The sequence below is a fragment of the Ursus maritimus genome, unplaced genomic scaffold (assembly GCF_017311325.1).
Source record: "Ursus maritimus isolate PB19 unplaced genomic scaffold, ASM1731132v1 scaffold_4, whole genome shotgun sequence".
Taxonomy (NCBI): Eukaryota; Metazoa; Chordata; class Mammalia; order Carnivora; family Ursidae; genus Ursus; species Ursus maritimus.
Genome location: NW_024426552.1, coordinates 83,940,770 through 83,960,238, shown reverse-complemented (window position 1 = coordinate 83,960,238; position 19,469 = coordinate 83,940,770). Strand labels below are relative to the sequence as shown.

At 39.6% G+C, this 19,469-nt stretch overlaps 1 protein-coding gene across 1 annotated transcript in view; it reads left to right on the top strand.

The window, feature by feature from the left end:
- KCNMB2 (potassium calcium-activated channel subfamily M regulatory beta subunit 2) overlaps positions 1-18,094 on the top strand; it is a 234,030-nt gene extending 215,936 nt beyond the window's left edge. The window contains exons 4-5 of the mRNA XM_008705315.2: positions 1,322-1,517; positions 14,996-18,094. Of these exons, the coding sequence (XP_008703537.1) occupies positions 1,322-1,517; positions 14,996-15,280 (481 nt within the window). The 3' untranslated portion in view covers positions 15,281-18,094. The remainder of the gene's footprint in view (positions 1-1,321; positions 1,518-14,995) is intronic.
- Positions 18,095-19,469: the final 1,375 nt, after the last annotated feature.

The following is a 19,469-nucleotide window of genomic DNA, read 5'->3' as shown; positions in this document are numbered from 1 at the left end:
CACTCTGTGTCTCCAATGCCTTCAGCTGTGCTCCTTCTCAATGAAAGCGCTGATGCCTCAGGCCTGAGTGTTCACTGATTCCAGAATCGCTTTCAGATCGTCACATCTGCTTAGAACCATCTAAGACTCTTTTCCCCTCTGTATAAGCAAAATCTGACCACCCATGCCCTAGGAAAATGCAATTTGCCACACCAGAGGGGGTAAGGGCTGGTATTCTGCCTCTGGCATGAAGCTGGACATGAAAAAGGAAGTCAACACATGTCCAGCAAAAGGAGGAGGTATTAATCTGCAAAGAAAATGTGCTGTTTCCTGATCATTATGGTAATCAGCTTAGACCCAGAAGTAACACTTTGATTGCTAGTGTGTCACTTCTTAATCACAAATATTATCCTTGATCATAAAATTATAAGTATTTTGGAATGAAAAACTAACCAATGGGCAGCTGGAAGTTTGCTTTTTTTCTTCTCTAATCCTTCTAATAGCAGTTCCCAGGGCACTGACATGAACCCATTATCTCCATAGAAGGGCCTCTTTGCCACTGTGTTCAAAGGGAGGCAACAGAGAACCATGGAATGAGCCTGGGCCTTAGAGAAATACAGGAGTGGGTAGAATCGCTGTTTCCATCACTGACTAGCTGCGTGCCCTTGCAAGTTTCCTGATTTCTCTGACCCTCACCTTTTAAAAAATATATATATACCCAACTTACAAAGTTTTAGAAATGTATATAAAGCAGCAGTTAGGGTGAAGATAGACGCCACAAGTGATTGCTTTTGGTACAACAAAAGGGTGGAATTATCTTTTCCCCCTTATTAGAAAGACCATAAAGAAATATATCAGTCCTTCTGTCTATCGAGTTAGACGTCAAGCCCCTCCGCCCCTTTGCCGTCTTCCCTCCCCTTCTCCCTTACACCTTCGCTGCCTGCAAACTGGCCAAACATTGCACACGAGGCCTGGAGTGTGGCAGGGAGCTGCTTACAATGTAAGACGCCAAGGGGGATACAGGTTGTGACGTAAAAGATGCCTTGTGCTTACCAGCGAATTTGAGAAGGAAGTAACAACCGAACTTAAATCAAGCATTGGATCTTATAGTATGTCTGACAGAAGTCACTGGAAAGTTTTCAGGTGCCAGTCAAAGCTTATCCATGTGTCTGTTGCAGTTTGCCTAAAGCTTCTCTATTCAAAGGCATTCACTCTAACAGACAGATTGTAAGGTCGATTTGGGGAAGATTCTCCAGCTCAAGGAGCCTCAGATGATCCCCTCTGATGGCGCCTTCCTCGTCCTTAGCATCTGGGCCTGTGTTTCCTCTCCCCTGTCTTGTAGCGTGTGGACCGAGGAGTCTCAGTGCACCTTGGTGAATGCGTCCATCACAGAGACCTTTAACTGCTCCTTCAGCTGTGGTCCGGACTGCTGGAAACTCTCTCAGTACCCCTGCCTCCAGGTGTACGTGAACCTGACTTCTTCCGGGGAAAAGCTCCTTCTCTACCACACCGAGGAGACCATGAAAACCAATCAGAAGGTAGGAGCGGGGCACACGCACACTGCATTTCGGCCACCCCCTCACCGAGCTCCCACGCTCAGCCCGTCTCCCTCTGAAGTTCCCCTGTGCCAGCATTTCAAAGGAAAATACCGCTAGGCAGCAGGCCCTGCCTCATCCATTCACAGAACTATTTGACTCTTGCCTAGGAGACATTTATTTTCTGTGCATGTTGCAGACAAATCATTCCCCCATTTTGTGGTAGTACAGATTTACCCTTTACTTTCATCTAGAAGAGTAAACATCCTATCATTTATACACAAATAGACCGAGACTTTCAAAGCAAATGTGCAGCTTAGTCCAAGTCATACAAGCCGAAAAGCAAACAAACAAACAAACAAACAAAAAAACAGGTATTCATCATATACCTGAGAGCCCTGGGGTGAAACTGTATTTTCCTTTCCCACAGTCATTGTCACTTAGTTCTGTGGCCATGGGGCTGTAACTCACTCTCTGAGCTTCGGCTTCCTTTTCTCTAACATCTTTGCAAGGTCATTTTGAGGATCAGAGCTGTGTTTGTAAGGTGCAGAGCAGACCCTAGTGCCTGGCACAGGGGAGCCCTTCCATCCATGGTCATAGTGCGTGTGTCTGTATTTCTTTCTTTATATATGTTATGTTCAGAGAGGCTGAATTTTCCAGCACTGATATATTCAAACCCACGGGGTGGATGCTTAACAAATGTGTATTGTATGAAAGCTGTACATAACATTTGTATTTATAAGGCCTGGGATCTCCAGTAAAGTGTCAACAGAACTAACCTGCCGTTACCAATTTTAAGTTAAATATATTGAGTTTGGGATTTATGGTGGCAATTTAGATATGCCAAGAGAACCTGATGCTACTCTCCAGTAGGACAATTGGCCCTCATTACTAGGGTACAACCCTCATGAACCCCACTCTTTCTTGTAAAAACTTATTTTCATCATAATTATCAGCACCTAGATGATACATATTATATGTATTGAAAAAATGCAGTGGTTTGGAAATTAGATGCTAGAACATAGGATTTGCTTTGTGATATATTGACACAAAGTAAGGAAATCCACCTTGCCTTTTGGTCACAATAACTTAAAAGAATCCTTGCAGGTACCCCTGAGGACTGGACATAATGAATATTTCAGAGACCGTCATTTGAAAATGTCTGCTCTTCCTCTCGTTTGTGGCAGCCACAAATAATACCAATCCTAACCCTGTTCTGCAAATATAGAAAGCTTAGCTCTCCCACAAGTGTTTGTTTTTCAAGATCTTCCCTCAAGTCAGATCTTTAAATCGAAGCTGACCTGCAATGGCGAATGCCCATAAAACTCTCAGATCTCCGTGGAACTGGAAATTGGCCAAAGTTGAAGAGGCATCCAAAAATAGGACAAATTTCCATTTCCTCGTTTTGACATTTTATCACCACAGCCCTGTGAATGCATTAGTTAGGCTATGAACAGGGAGTGAACCTACCATAGAAAGTCTCAGTTAGGGGCGCCTGGGTAGTGCAGTCGTTAAAGCGTCTGCCTTCGGCTCAGGGCGTGATCCCGGCGTTCCGGGATCGAGCCCCACATCAGGCTCCTCCGCTGGGAGCCTGCTTCTTCCTCTCACACTCCCCTGCTGTGTTCCTGCTCTCGCTGGCTGTCTCTCTGTCACATAAATAAATAAAATCTTTAAAAAAAAAAAAGAAAAGAAAAGAAAGAAAGTCTCAGTTAAAAATTTAGGACCAGTATCTGTCTGCTGTCAGCATGATACTAGGTCACTGCTTGGTTTATTTGCCCCATTACCTTGTTTTTAACCGTGAATTATAACACATATACAGAAACATGCAAGAAATGAAAGAGTGCACAGCTCAAGAGTTATTACAGAGACCACCACGAGGGTAAAGAAGTAAAACACTTCCTGCACCACAAAAATACCCCTCCTGCCCCTCCCAATAACGACAGGCTCTGTCCCACACCAAAGATAACAATTATCCTGACAGTATGGCCATTACTTTTTTTATTTTTCTTTGTAGTGTTGTCATCTAAGCATATATCCTTATACATTATCTTTCAGTTTTGTCTGGTTTTCAACATTATATAAATGGAATTATACAGAATATTTCCCTTTGTGTTGGCTTCTTTCATACACCACGTTTGTTAGAGCCACGCCACTTGGTGGTAGCACATTCCTTTTCATTCTTGTATCGTATCCCATTGCATGGATGTGCCAATTTATTTATTCTTTCTACTGTTGATGGACATTTTGAGTCATGTGCAGTTTGGGGCGACTGCAAATACTTCTGCTGTGAAGAGTCCCGTATATGTCTTCTTGGCGCACAAGCATGCACATTTCTGTTGGGTATAAACCTGGGAATGAAATATCGAGATCACAGGGTACGCCTATCTGAAAGTTTAGTAGATAATACCAAATGGTTTTCCAAACTCCCACCAACCCTGAAGATATGAGAGTTTTTATTGTTTCAAATCCTTACCAACACGTGGTATCATCTGTAATTTTGATTTTAGCTAACGTAGTGATGTTTCCTTGGGATTCTGACGACTAATATTGCCAGCTGCCTCTTCATTTATTTATGAGACATTTGGACATCCTCGTTTGTACAATCTCTGTTCCAGTCCCTTGTCCATTTTTCTATCAGATTGTTTCTTCTCCATATTCATTGTAGGAATTTCTAGATCTAGATATGAACCTCTGTTGGTTATATGTGTTGCAAATATCTTCTCTCATTCTGTGGTCTTTTCACTCCCTTAGTGATGTCTTTGAAGGAAAGAACTTTCTAATTTCAACATAGCCAAACTTTGTCAGTCTGGTTTTGCTGTTGTGAAGGTGGTGGTGGTGGTTTTGACGTTTGGGTTTTGGGGAGGGTTTTTTGTTATTGTTGGTTTCTTGGGGAGGTGGTTGTTGTTTTTGGTTTTGCTTTTTGCTTTTCTGTTTTGCTTTGTTTTGCTTTGTTTTTGGCTTGGTTTGTTTTTCTGGTATTGTATTGTCCCGTTTAAAAAGCCTTTACCTGTCCTGAGTTCGCAAAGTCACTCTCCTCAATTATCTTCTAGAAACGTTATTATTTCTCCTTCCACATTTAGAGTACGATCTCCTTTCACACGTTTAGAGTGGAACTGATTTTTATCCAGGGGTCTGGTTTCTGGGTTTCTCTTTTTTTCTCATGTGGACAGCCATTTGCCCAAGTTTGCTAATGAAAAGACCACCGTTTCCTCACTGGATTATTTTAATAATCCCATTACCCCCCCCTTTTTTTTCTTGGACGTTATCTGTTGTATTACTATCCTTTTAGGGGTTAGCCTAGAGATGACAACTTGCAATCTCGACTACTTAAGAACATTAAAACATCTTCACTCCTACTTATTATCTTTCCAACTTACATATTATTACCGTTTTATTCTATAGATACTCGAAGTTCATGCAGACATTATTACTTGAAGAACAGATTCACTGAACATAAAATTCTAACTTGGCTGGTATTTCGTTTCTGCACCTCAGAAACATTCCATTGTCTTCTGGAGAGCTTTATTGCTATTCAGAAATCGGCTCTCAGTCTAATCGCTGCTTCTGTTTAAAGACCATTTGATTCGGTTTTCCACAGTTTAACTGTTATGTGGCAGAGTATGCATTTATTTTTATTTGCCTGCTTAGTGTTCCCAGGGCTTCCTTTGCTGTTCCTTGATGTTCTTCATCAATTTTGGAAAGTTCTAGGTCAGTATTTCATCAAATATGATCTCTGCTCCGATTCACTTCTGTTTCTCCTTTTTGCACTCCAGCTGGTCCATATACCAAGCTTTCTCTTTACGTCTCTTATTTACTTACTCTCTCTCTTTTTAATGTCTCTGTGCTTCATTCTGCATTCTGACCTACCTTCTAATTTCTAATTCATTCCTCAGCTCTGACAAATCTACTGTTAAACCCACCCACTGCATTCTTAATTTCTCATATTATATTGTTCATTTTGAGAAAATCCATCGGAGTCTGTGTTGCCATTTCCGGGTTTCTGAAATATCCTCATTTTTGTCTTCTAAGTCCTTCAACATAAAAAGTAAACTTATAGTTATTTTAAAGTTTGTCTTGAGGACTTCAATATCTAGAGCCACTACAGACCTATGCTATTTAATTTTCTTCTCCTGTTTGTTTTCATGTTTATCTTGTAATATTTAGGGTTTTTTATTAGGTATCATATTTGCAAAATCATTTATAAGAATAATTTTAAGCCTAGGATGATGTCATCATGTCAATCTTTTCCAAAAAGTATTTCCATTTGCTTCTGCCAGGTTCCTGAGTGTATGAGCCATACGTGATCACCTCATTCTGACTTCATAAACTTGAGATATGCAAGCCTGAACTCAAGTCCCTGTGAGGATTTGTCTGTTGCCATTACTCCTAGGATGCAGTCCTTAGGGTCCCAACACAAAGTGAATGGGAGGTCATCAGGCCCCCTACCTGATAGGCCCTCAGTGATGGTTCTTGCCCCCAGCTCTGCAAGGCTATCCAAAATGCCATTCAGTTTTCTAGACTCTCAGTCCCCTTCTACAATCAGCATATACTTCCAAGAAAAGCTGGCACCAAACGTGGCTCACCTTCCTGGCCCCGCAGCTCTTCACACCTGGATAGCTATCCTCTGGCCTTTAATCAGAAATATGTGTAGTAAGTCAATCAGAGAAAGACAATTATCATATGGTTTCACTCATACGTGAATTATAAGAGGCAGAGGACTGTAGGAGAAGGGAGGGAAAACTGCATGGGAAATCATCAGAGAGGGAGTAAAACCATGAGAGACTCTTAACAATAGGAAACGAACTGAGGGTTGCTGGAGGGGACGTGGGTGGGGGGATGGGGTAACTGGATGATGGGTGTTAAGGAGGGCATGTGATGTGATGAGCACTGGGTATTATACACAACTGACAGATTATTGAACACTACATCTAAAATTAGTGATGTACTTATAGGCTGGCTGATTGAATTTAAATTTTAAAAAAATTAAAAATAGGGGCGCCTGGGTGGCACAGCGGTTAATCGTCTGCCTTCGGCTCAGGGCGTGATCCCGGTGTTACCGGATCGAGTCCCACATCAGGCTCTTCCGCTATGAGCCTGCTTCTTCCTCTCCCACTCCCCCTGCTTGTGTTCCCTCTCTCGCTGGCTGTCTCTCTCTGTTGAATAAATAAATAAAATCTTAAAAAAAAAAAAATTAAAATTAAAAGAAACATATATACTGAAAATACAGTTACTTCCACATTTGAAGCTCATTAAACCACAATCTTCATGCAACATGAGGAATATTCAGGATATTCCTGGGGAAAACAAAATAATAATCTTTATGTGGATCTCTCCTTCCTGTTACCCTCCCCCCCAGCTCACTAGAAAGAACGGTCTTCCCCAGAGTTACCAAGAAATGGGCAGAATTTTATTGAGCTACAGAAGGCATTACTGACCATGTTTGAACTGAGCAAACAGGAGGCAAAAGAGTATCAGTCAAGCTGTCTGTATCTTTGTAGAAAATATCCGAAAGAATTTTATTTTTAAATTTTCACACTCTCTCCTAGAGTCTTTTTTTTTTTAGCTTTTAAACCCAGTGCCCAGCCTCTTGTCAACATTACAATTGGAGCTGCTTAAGCTGATAAGCTCCTGTGCTCCCATAGAGCAACTGGCCCACTGGTCCAGGGAGCTGCAAGTGGGCTCAAGGGCCCCTGCCTCTCAGGGCCGCATGGCCATCAGAGGCAGCATAAACAGTGCCTGAGTATTAATTCACTATGGTTGTTACATTCTTCAACGCGATCTCCTTTGAGAGTTTAAAACCTATTCTGCCTACCAGGGATTCTCAAAGCAGGACTATCTGGTCTGACAGTGGATTTAAAATGAAGTTTGGTATAAAACAAGGAAATAGGTCCATTAAAGGGGTTCTGAACCCAATTCCAATGTGTGGGGGGCAGGAAGAGGGGGTGTTTCTCACATCATCAAGCAATTCTCCGAAACCAGCTGGGTGCCCTACAGTTCAGCTCAAATCTGCTACTCTCTCCCCGGAGATAGCAGTAGATTGTGTATGTTAAAAGCTCGGTCCCACAAGAGTTCAGGCACCAGTCACAAGCCCTGCTTATCAGAGCTTCCAACAACCCCCTCTTTAAGCTCTATTAATTTGCTAGAGTAGCTCACAGACTCAGACATACATTGTGCTTATTAGAGTCCCAGCTTATTTTAAAATGATACTCAGAAACAGCCCGGTGGAAGGGCCATATAGGGCTAAGTAGGGGAAGAGCACAGAGCCCTCTCCAAGCATGCCACTCTCCCCAGATCTCCCTGCGCTCGCCAACCTGGAAGCTCTCCTAACCCTGTCGTTTGGGGTTTTATGGAGGCTACATTATATAGGCATGATTGATTAGACCATTAGCCATTGGCAATTGATTCAATCTCTATCCCTTCTCCCGGAGGTCAGGGGATTAAGATGGAGAGTTCTAACCCTCTAATCACAAGGGTGGTTCTCCTGGCAGCCAGCCCCACCCTTAAGTGCGGTCCCCAATTAACCTTATTAACCTCACAAAAGACACCTTTCTAGATTTTATCACTTAGGAAGTTTCAAGGGTTTTAGGACCTCTGTTCCAGAAACAGGGACAAAGAACAAGTATCACATCCATTCTTTGGTATGTGGGATAGTAATATATTATATATTATATTATATTATATTATATTATATTATATTATATTATATTATATTTTTTAGATAATTGTCATGGGGAAGATAGCTATTTTTGGTGGAGAATAAGTTCTATAAATTATCCAATTATTTGCAACTCCAAACTCACCACCGTCCCTCTCTTCACCACCCATTCTGAAGCCTTCTGGGTTTCCTAAATCCAGAGAATATATACATATCTAGCCCAGGGTTTCTCAACCTCGGCACCACTGTTATTTTGGGTGGGATAATTCGTTGTTCTATGAGGTGGGTCCTGCCCTGTACAATGTAGGATATCCAGCAGCATCCCTGGCCTCTACCCACTAGATGTCTAGCATCCTCCTTCCTCCAACTGTGACAACTAAAACCATCTCCAGACAGTGGCCAGACCACTGCTCTAGATTTTGTAAAACTGAGTTTGGATGCTGAGAGATCCCAAAATGCCAAGCAAAGCTTGGAAGCACTTAATTCCTTTGCATTGCATTTGGTAGGGTAAGGGTAAGAGGGAAGACATGAAATAGAAGTTGAAAATCTAGATAAGAAATAACAGGATCAAACATTTATCAAGTGTCTGCTATATACTGTGTCCCCAGCACTCTGCTAAGAACTTTATAAAAATCATCTCATTTAATCCTGACTAAAACCACACTCTTCAAATAATAGTCAAATTTTAACAAGAGTTTACAACATGCCAGGCACTGTATCATATTAAATATTTCACGTGAACTCACTTAATTACAGCAGCAACCCCACATATTAGGTACCACTATTATCTCCGCTTTTTGCAATAATGTAGCCAAGCTCAGAAAATGAAATAATTTTCCCAAAGTCACACATTCACTAACTAATTAGTTCTGAATAAAAATCTAAGTCTCTTCATCTCATCCTGCTATCTCTTAAAGAGAAAAACATTAGAGTGTCCTCTTGAGAGGATGAAAAATCCAATTCTATGAAATATTTATCCTCGGATGGCACGTTTTAGTGAAGAGGTGAGAATCCATGCCATTCCGTCACATGCCAAGAGCTGCTTAAGATCAAAAGGCCGTTGCACACAGAATAGAATTATCTGTGATCCATAGGGAAGGCCAGGGCTGTGTATTCAGCATGAGTTTACACAGAATAGATATTAAACAGATTGAAGTGCACCCTCAAAGGGGGGGAGGGCGGGGGGGAGGGAGGAAACATGCCCGGAAATTGACATATGAAATCCCCATAATTAGCACTTTAAATTGAAGGATACCTATTAGACATTTGTTGAAACTCCCTATGGACCAGAAATTCAGAAATACTTTTATGACTGACAAAGTTTAGTCATTGCTCACCAACACTAAATTCTGGGACAGCCCAGTGCACCTTTGTGCAAAAATGAAAGGAAGAGTGTGCCCCCAAAGAAGCCTGCACTAAGCATCAAGAAAAAAAGCATGGAGAAGGAATCTGCTGCTTTCCAATTGCTGTGAAGGAGGACCATGGCAAAGGGCAAGGTCAGAGGAGGTATGTGACTTACTCTAGGCCTAATTGGATACATTGTAAACCAGGAGGGGCTGGCCTCCAAGGCTTAGCCATCTGGATATTGACTAATCTCAAGGCTCCAGATGGTTTGCATTTAGTTAGTAGATTTCCTAGGTCCTTTTCACTTCTTCTCCACTCCAAATCAAGCAGAAATGTTGCAACAGAGGTGAAAGCTCTGGGACACACAGAAAAGGAACACATCTCTTGGGAGGGACCTGTGTCACAATACTGACAGAAATGTTAGTGCATAGCAGAGTGTGAATTCTGTTTTCCTTTCCTCTCCCAAACATCTCAAACGCTCCCATTTGCCAAAGTCAAGCAGACACTAAAAGTGCAAACTAAACAATCTAAACCAAATTTAGTGGGATTTGCTTTTTTAGAAGTGATGATAAGGAACAAGAAGTCTCGAAAGCGAAAGAAACATCTGAATTTACTCTCTCACCTCTTCTGTCCGTTACTGATACCCAAAAAACTCGAGAGTTCAAAGTACACATGTGGACCAGAGTAACCCAAGGCTTCCAGTTGCTGATCTCTACACTCGCTGAACATGGTGACCCCATCTTCTTCTCCAGCACAGAGCACAAACCCTGGCACATCACACACCAGACAGGCTTACTAAACAGGTGCACAACATTCATTCTTTGAGGACACTAGAAAGAGATCCATCTAACTTTAGAACCAAGAATACCTCTGTTTCACATGAGAATATTTTCGTTTTTATCTCGTGGTCATGGTGGGCTTAGGGTGCCCAGGCTACTAACAAGTTCTCAGAGCAAATTTGTGGCCCACCTCTGCGAAGGGCAGATCTTTACTCCAAGTTTTTTATCTTCACTCCTGGTCCCATTGTACCCCCCACCCTTGTTTTGTAACATCTTGCTGTTTCTTTCTAATGCTCTGTCTTGTGTTGTTTCTGTTTTTGATGGCTGTGTCTAGAACACTAGCTGGCACATTAGAGACACTCAACATTGACTGGATTTCATTAAAGTTCTAACCCCTCTCTGAAAATAAAACCCTTCTCTTTTTACAAAAGTACGAATGAAGAACAAATCCTTCCCTTGGGATGATGCTGAGAATTGATAGCTCCTTTTCTACCATCAAAAAAAAAAAAAAAAAGAGGCTGACCCATGAGGTTATTCAGCCAAACCATCCCCGTTCCCCTACCCCCACTTCTCCCCACAGCTTTTATTTTTAGGGTGAAGGCCTGTCACTATTTGCTTCACATATGCCTTGCAAAGTATGTCTAAGCAAAGCCCAACAGGTAGTTTCTCAAAACTTCTCTCCATCACCAGAATAAAAATAACTCTATTGATGTGTAAGATTCTGGAATTCAGGCTGAGAAAAGAAAACTTTCAGTCACTTTTTCAAAGAATTGTAGAAAAGATGCAATTGCTGTACCTTCATTGCCGTGGAAGGGGAACAGAAGTTGTCACGAGCCAGGTTTCTTCAGCTGGGAGAGGAAAGGTCATACCTGTGGGCCAGCTCTACGGTTTTCAATACTAAGGAGAATTCAAGGGATTTGGGAAAGCAATAAGGTTTATTAACAAAACTCCGGATTAAGAAGAGAGATGTGAAACTAAATCTTCCATTGAATGGCTGCCTCAGAGGTTCACAAGGTTTCTATTTTCATATATTAAAGCACAAAAGAAAGAATGACCCAAGGCCATGGTAAAAATATATGTAAATATATATTAACACAGTTTGATTAGTACTTAAGTGTCTTGTGTATATAAAATTATTACTCATATGTTCCTTTATGTTATATATCATGCAGATTCTAAAAGTTAAATCTTTCCTATCACACACCTCCTGCTAGAAAAAGTATGATATAAAATGCTGGGATTTTTGGGGGGCGCCTGGGTGGCTCAGTCGTTAAGCGTCTGCCTTCGGCTCAGGGCGTGATCCCGGCGTGCTGGGATCGAGCCCCACATCAGGCTCCTCCACTGGGAGCCTGCTTCTTCCTCTCCCACTCCCCCTGCTGTGGTCCCTCTCTCACTGGCTGTCTCTCTCTCTGTCAAATAAATAAATAAAATCATTAAAAAAAATAAAATAAAAAATAAAATAAAATAAAATGCTGGGATTTTTATCTTTTTAGGCTACCTTACATTTTCCAAGTAATCATGGATAGTAAAGTTTCCATTTGTTGAAATGCATTCTGTATAGTCTAAACCAATCACATAAAATTATCTGCCAAGCATGTGATAAAATCATGAGATCATTAAATCTTCTACCCCAAATTCATACCAGCCTCAAGAACATACACATGGCTATACTTTGAGCCATAGAAAAAGAAACTGAGAATCTTAGTGTAGGATTCAGCAAAATGTCAAATGTCCTGGGACACAAAAGCTAGGAACATAAGAGCCATCGAACGGGACTGCCCCTGTGAACATCACATAACTAATAATTTTGCCCTCCTTAGAAGTTTCAGAGTTTAGTAGTGGCACTTGGTTAAAGGCTTTAGAAGATCATATGGACAATGTGATACTCCAAGAAGAAAATGTGTCAATGAAAATTCATTGAGGCTTTATGCATATTCATCATTGAATCTTCACACAAACCCTGCCAGGAAGGCCCTGTTAACCCCTTTATGTGGATCAAGAAGTGGATTCTGAGAAGCCAAGTGAATTGCCTATAGAAACATAGGAACCAGATCCACAGAACACAACTTGGGCTCATTATACTACCTCATGCATTCGTAATGACAAAGGAAGGACCCATCAATAATAAAAGTAAATGCATGATTGACATAAGGTAGAGTCAGTCCCGATCACGTATGGAACGTGCTTTATCTGGCCATTCCAAATACACACATTTGAGACCCTGAAGGCATGAAACTTTAATAAGCAGTATTAAACCAGTACGCAACCATGCTAGACAGTCTCAAAACTACTTTATATCTCATTTTACTTGGTAGAATCTTACGTAGTGACAGAATTATTGTCATTTGACTAACAAACATTTCTTTAAAAAAAATCTTAAAGCTAGATCAAGTCACAAGAGTATTAGAAAAGAAAAAACTCCGTTTTTAATGGAATGCTATTTTTATTGAGATCATTTCAATAACTTAGTACTGTTAGCTACAGAAACTACTACTATGGCACAAAAATGTACAGAAGCCTGATGCATTTGTAATCTAAATGGGTTCTGTTCGAATTCAACCACAAATGGCTTGTCTGTGATTTTGTAACGCTTTGCTTCAGAAAACATTTTTAAAAACTGTGAAGACATGAGGCAGCTCTGAAGAAGGAAAAAAATGATCAAGGTAGGTATGTCCATCCTGCCTTAAACCCTTTTAATCCAAAAGACATCGAACTGGTAGGAAATTTGTTTCATGGAGTCATAGGCTAATTTTATACTAGGTTGTAACTCACTGAGAAATTCTGCGTTTTTGGAGATACTTTCAGACCCTGAATGCTGTGCCAGCGCCGCTCGCCGCTGCACTCAAGTTCATGAGTGGGCTCACATTTATTCTTAGCTGATGAAACTTGAAGGTATCAACCAGCCCTGCTATGAGAACATTACTTTCAGCCTGGGTTACGATAAATACCAGCATGCTCAATCTCCATTCTTAGCGAAGTAAGAACCTTCCTGCTGTGCAGAGCCAAAGAATCCAATGATTGCAGCACTGTAAACAAAGCTAGGTGCCTGTGTGCCCACTAATAAAGCCAGAGAAAAGAGTAATCCAAACATACTCCATCAGCAAAACTCATTCCACTTCTTTTACATTTTCTACCCGTGAAATCTACAGGTCTTCCAGGATCCTACCGCCAAAGCTTCCATCAATGTACCTCAAAGTTCAACAATAGCCCACCTCATTTGTGTCTCCACATACAGTTGTGGGAATTGTGCACTGCACAACCTTTAGGGTACCAGTCACATGGTAAAAGTCATAGATGTGCATATTTATAAGCTCGACTTAAAAATTGGTAACAGCAGTGAAAAATGTGGGGTTTTTTTCATAAAATCAATGTATTATAACAATTTTTCGACAGAAAATAATATGTTCTAAAGAGGGGGCGTAATTTTCTAATTGACACCAAAATATTATATGGATTGGCAGCGATCTTGTCACAAACCAACTCAGATAAATCAGTTAAATTAACCATTTGATAATGTGTATAATAACGGGCAGGGATTTTTTTTTTCCCTGTTGGGAAGCAATTATTGTAAAGAGGGGAAAGAGTTAGCTAAGGACCCACACATCTCCCTGGAAAGTGACTTAAATTACATTCTTCCTAACTTTTTAAAAAATCAGTTTTGTCACTGCCCATTTACAGACCAAGGAAAAAGGGTCACAGAGACTTCATCTTCTTAAAGACTGCTTTTTAAATTAGGAAAAAATGTGCTCAAAAGTATATGCAATAAATAATAAAAACTCAAAGTTCCTTAATTCCATCTATATCTTGAAAAGAGAGGGCAGGGGAGGGAGAAAGGACAGGAAGAGGGAACAGGGGGGAAAATATAAAGTGGGGTGAGGAGTCGGGGCAGGGCAGGGAAGGAAAAGAAATAAAAAGAAAGAAATCCAAGGACATAAGTATGTGGGAAGAAAAGAGAGACATGTAGAAGAGACACAATAAGAAAGATAAGAGAGGGGAAAAGATCAAAGGAAAGACAGTGTAAATTTTCAGATGAGTGATGGTTGAAGAGTAAACTCATTTGGTTCTGTTTTATTTTTTATTTATTTTTATGGAAAAAGTTACTTTGCCACACTAACTGGGCACGAACAATTCATCGCAGCTCTTTAACTATTCGATATCTGTACACTTTACAGGATTCTTTTTCAGCAACTCACCAGAGGTATAGGTGTTTCCTTGACTACAGTAGTAAAGTGACCAAGCTGACTTGGCTGAATAAATTACCCCAAGCCTAAAAGAGAAGAATAAACTACTTTCCCTGAGAGACCTGGTAGCTTCTGATATTACATGGACTGCTGAGACTAGACAAAAGACAGAAAGATTGACACTCTGATTTCATGTTAAAGTGTGTTCAATAGGGAATAATTAAAACTCACCATGCTTAGCTATGGTAAAAAGAATCCACTGGAGTCATCCAATTCTAATCAACAATTAAACTATACATGGATGAACTATTTAGGTACATCTGGGTCAGACGCCTACGAACATTGTTTTTATTACCATGTGAGGTCTTGGGATTTCTGGAGACACTGGTTTGAATATGAGAGGAATAACCGTCATGGTTATTTCACAGATCATTAAGTTGACCTCAATATCCCATCTCCTCCTAGTATCAGATACACACAGAGAAAGTATCTTCTGCTGACAGTTTATCTCATTTTCCACAGTGCTCCTATATACCTAAGTGTGGAAAAAATTTTGAAGAATCCATGTCCCTGGTGAGTGTTGTCATGGAAAACTTCAGGAAGTATCAACACTTCTCCTGCTATTCTGACCCCGAAGGAAACCAGAAGAGTGTCATCCTAACCAAACTCTACAGTTCCAACGTGCTGTTCCATTCACTGTTCTGGCCAACATGTATGATGGCTGGGGGCGTGGTAATCGTTGCCATGGTGAAACTCACACAGTACCTCTCCTTGCTCTGTGAGAGGATCCAGCGGATCAATAGATAAAAGCAATATGGATGAGATCATTTTCTTTAAAGCTCAAATACTGTTTTCTTTCATTCTTCACCAAAGAACCTTAAGTTTGTAACGTGCAGTCTGTTATGAGTTCCTTAATATATTCTTATACGTAGAGCAATAATGCAAAAGCTGTTCTATATGCAAACATGATGTCTTTATTATTCAGAAGAAGAAATAACTGTTTTGTGTTGATTGGTTGTTTTCATAATCTTGTTTTGATGCTGGAACTAGTACATCCTTCTCTCGTTCCGCCAAAATAGGGCTCAGTTATTCATTTGCCAAGCTTTGTGGAGGAATGTAGACGATATCAACGTGATAAAGTCTGTGTTCTCAATTGTCAGATCTCTTGAAGACATTTCTGCAATATTTTTCATCATTCATTGTTTACTAAAGCTGCAGCCAAAAATATTCTTTCTTTTCTTACTCAAAACTGAGCCCGGTAGCAGGTGAAGGGACCAGATTTCCTAAATAAAGGATGTTAAGCATTTTCCTTATATTTCTACCATATCACTGTAAAGAAGGGGGGAAATCCAGACAGTTATTTCTCTTTTATTATTTTCTATTCATAACTTTAGATTTTTTAACTGATTTCCAAAAATAAGCTGTTTTCATTAAGCAATTCTATAATCACTTCCTGTGGTTTAAATAGAAAATGAACAGAGCTCTTTTCCATTTAAGACCCTGCTACTGTGTGAGGAGATAACACTTAACAAAGAGTTTCATTACCTGTGAATGGACTGAACATTGAGTAAATGTACTATTGCCACCCAGGAAAGTCTATGTCACTAAGATATTTATGTGAAAATCTTTATTCTATTTCAATTGAACTGTTAGATGGTAAAATTAAGATCCTATTTGCTGGTCAAGACTGGTGGACTGATTTCAATGGGTAAATCTATTGTGGCAAATTAACATATTGGAATGTTACTCTTTGGGAATTTATGTTTAAACTAATGAGTGTGTAGTCTCTCTTTCTGACAAGTGTGCCCCGTTGGGATTTTAAAACTGTGTGCACAGAATATTTGTCTCTTCTACATGTTTTATTTTTCTATTTACGATTCTCTTTTTTGTTGCTAGATTTTATACACAGAGTAGACCTTTCCTAACATGCACTTAAAATGAATAACAGATCTAAAGGAAGACTTTGTTCACATTGCCCTTTACTTATTATGCAGGGGGATGGATGTAGAATGAGGGATTGGTTTTAAATAAAAACATTCCATCTTTTATTTAACATCAATATCAAAAGAAGAAAAACATCTATCTTTCTCATCTATATTTAAGTACACTTTTATAACATAGTATCAAAGTTTTGTAAACACTGGGAAATTTTACAAAACATGTTTGTGGAATGCATGGTGAAACCAATCTGATGCAGTGGAAAGTTTCCTGCAATACTGTAATTCATAGTTTGACTTTCCATAAGCACATAAATCCTTAGGGTGCAATTGGGGCTTCAAATATGTAATTAAAATTTTTAAAAACAAAATCCATTACATCAGCAAGATTTGAATACCTCTTGCATTCTAAGCTGACAAGCCCGTGGTAGTCCCAAAATCTATGATTCACTATATATAAACGTATTTAAAGAGATTATAAAGAAAGTTCCCTTAACACCCAAACACACACAACTTTCAAACGATATTAGGAATATTACTTGAAAATATGATGGAAAAGTCGATTCCTATCCTAATTGAAAAACATAATTCTGAAGATGATAGAAAAATCTTTGTGACTACAGAGCTGAAAATTTGTAATCTCTAATGTTCCTTGAGCTTCCCTTCAAGTACCCTGAAGATGAGTTATTTTTTATTCGTACTTGTAATTAAAAATTCCCAACTGATGTTTCAGATAAGATTTAAGAAATCTCAAAATAATGACATGAAAAAAACGTTAACTACTGCCTTTCTGAATTCCATAAAAGCAACAGCCCCTTTAAGTAATTTAAAAGTACACACAATTAAAATGCTCATTATTAAAGGAGAATAAACTGGGATTAATAATAATGTTTTAAATACATTGCACATTAACTAACTTAATCTTTATTGTAACCCTATTGGAGGGAGCACTATTATTTTCCCATTCTATAGAAACGAATGTTGAAGCCTAGAGATGTTTAGTAACTTCACCAAGGTTACACAGAAACTGAGATTCAGCAGAGAGCTGAGACAATATCCAGCTTGTAGCTACTCCATTATAGTAACCATGTCTGTGGATTTGGGGTGTTTTAGATAAGACCAAGGAATGCTAAGGTTTAGAAAGGATTATAGGGGTGAAGGGTAAAGAAGAAAGACCACTGAACTAGAAGTCAAAGATGTCATTCAAGACATGGTGACTAGGCGATGACTTCAGGCTTCTCAATTAGTCTCTTGACTTCTTTGGTTATAAGATTAGAATGTGAGGCCAGTTGACCACTGAGTTCCCTTTTAACATTAGCATTTCATCCTAGGAGTGTGGAAGAAGACGGAATACCATTCCCCAACCTGCATAGCACAGATCTGATCCTCAGATAGAACGTACTAGTGTCAGTCCCTGGATTAAAAGCAGCCTCCCTGCTAATATTCCCCATAAGCCACATGCCCCTTTGCTAGGGCCCAAAGCTTTAATTACACCTGCCAGAAGCAGAGCTCTGAGCCTTCACATTACTCAACAAAGACGATATCCCTTGCAGAGTATCTGTGCTTCCAAATCACTTTCATAATCCAATTGGCATATCCCATCTAAAACTATTGATTTCAAATTCCCTGAGTTACAATTATATTAAAACCCAGAAAATGGTAAATACACCAATGATTGCTTGCAAATAACCATAATAAAAAATATGATTCTATAGAAAGATGACTGATCGTAATGATGTTTAGTATAAAATACCTCTTATGTAGGCCACGTGACATTTAGGGTTCCAGCATGTCACTCTTCTCTCATTGCTGTAAATGACCAAAAGAGTGATTATGCATAGCATTTATATAACAAATATTATTTTCAATATGTCAAAGCATGAACATCTTACCACATTTCAGTGGATGAAACATCTCGACACTCTAATCACTCCATTGATATTAACAGGGAGATCTGTAGGACAGCAAAATAATATGATCAATTGATTCTGGTGAGTTAAAACAATAATTTTAATGCAATGATTTCTCATTCACAGGCCTAATTAAATTTCCTCCCCTCCCCTGTCAAAATACTGAAGTGAACACTGCTCAAGCAAGTAAGGGGATTTTTGTCCTGGTGGGGAAGAGGAGGTGATTAAAGGTTGGACGTTGTTCCTTCTCTTCCCAACTACTACTTTTTCCCTCTCCCTTTGTAAAACATTCGGTAAGAATGATCTCACAGTTCTGCCGTAACCATTCCAATGTATGTACCACACGGGAAGTTTGAGTCAAAGAACAAAGTTTCAGGACCCTTCTGAAACCCCATTAGGGTGACGTGCACAACAGAACCGAGCAGACAACTTTTAAGGTACATCTGTTCCACCCTTGCATGTTTGCAGCAACTGTAAGGAATAATACAAAGTATACGACACTGCCTTCTCCCCTAAGAATGAGTTTGCAATCCACTAGACAGGTCAAGACAACACACATGAAGAAAAAAATAGAGAACAGTTAGGTCTCTAATCCACCCCAGTGAGCATAATATCTACAGGGGGTCAATACGAGGCTTACCTGGGATGTATATGCAAAATGCCTAGCACTGTATATAGCATATAATAGATGCTTACAAGTGGTAATTATTACTATTAATAGCAAAATGTAGAAGTAGTATTAATAGTATTAGTATAACCACCAGTAGTTTATAGTCTCTTAGAGCTAGACTAGCTCTAAAATGTCATCGTGCCCGGAATCCACACCAATGCATAATTCCTTTCTACAACACTTTTAGGAGGGATCATCTAGTGACAGGGACACTTACTGCTTGAATCCTGCCAGCAATGGGATAGGTTACCAGTTAATAAGAGAGTGCTGGAACGTTATCCTGATAACAGTTTGAAATCTGCCTCCCTATAATATCTACCCACTAAATTCACACAAAATCAGATCAGTACTTCTGTGTCACTAACTTATTCTATTATTTTATTTAAAAATAGAGGAGGGAATGGAAAAAGAGCAACTTTCATTTGTTTAGAATATAAAACCATGGAAAATCACACATTCAACCAGGATTATGACATAAA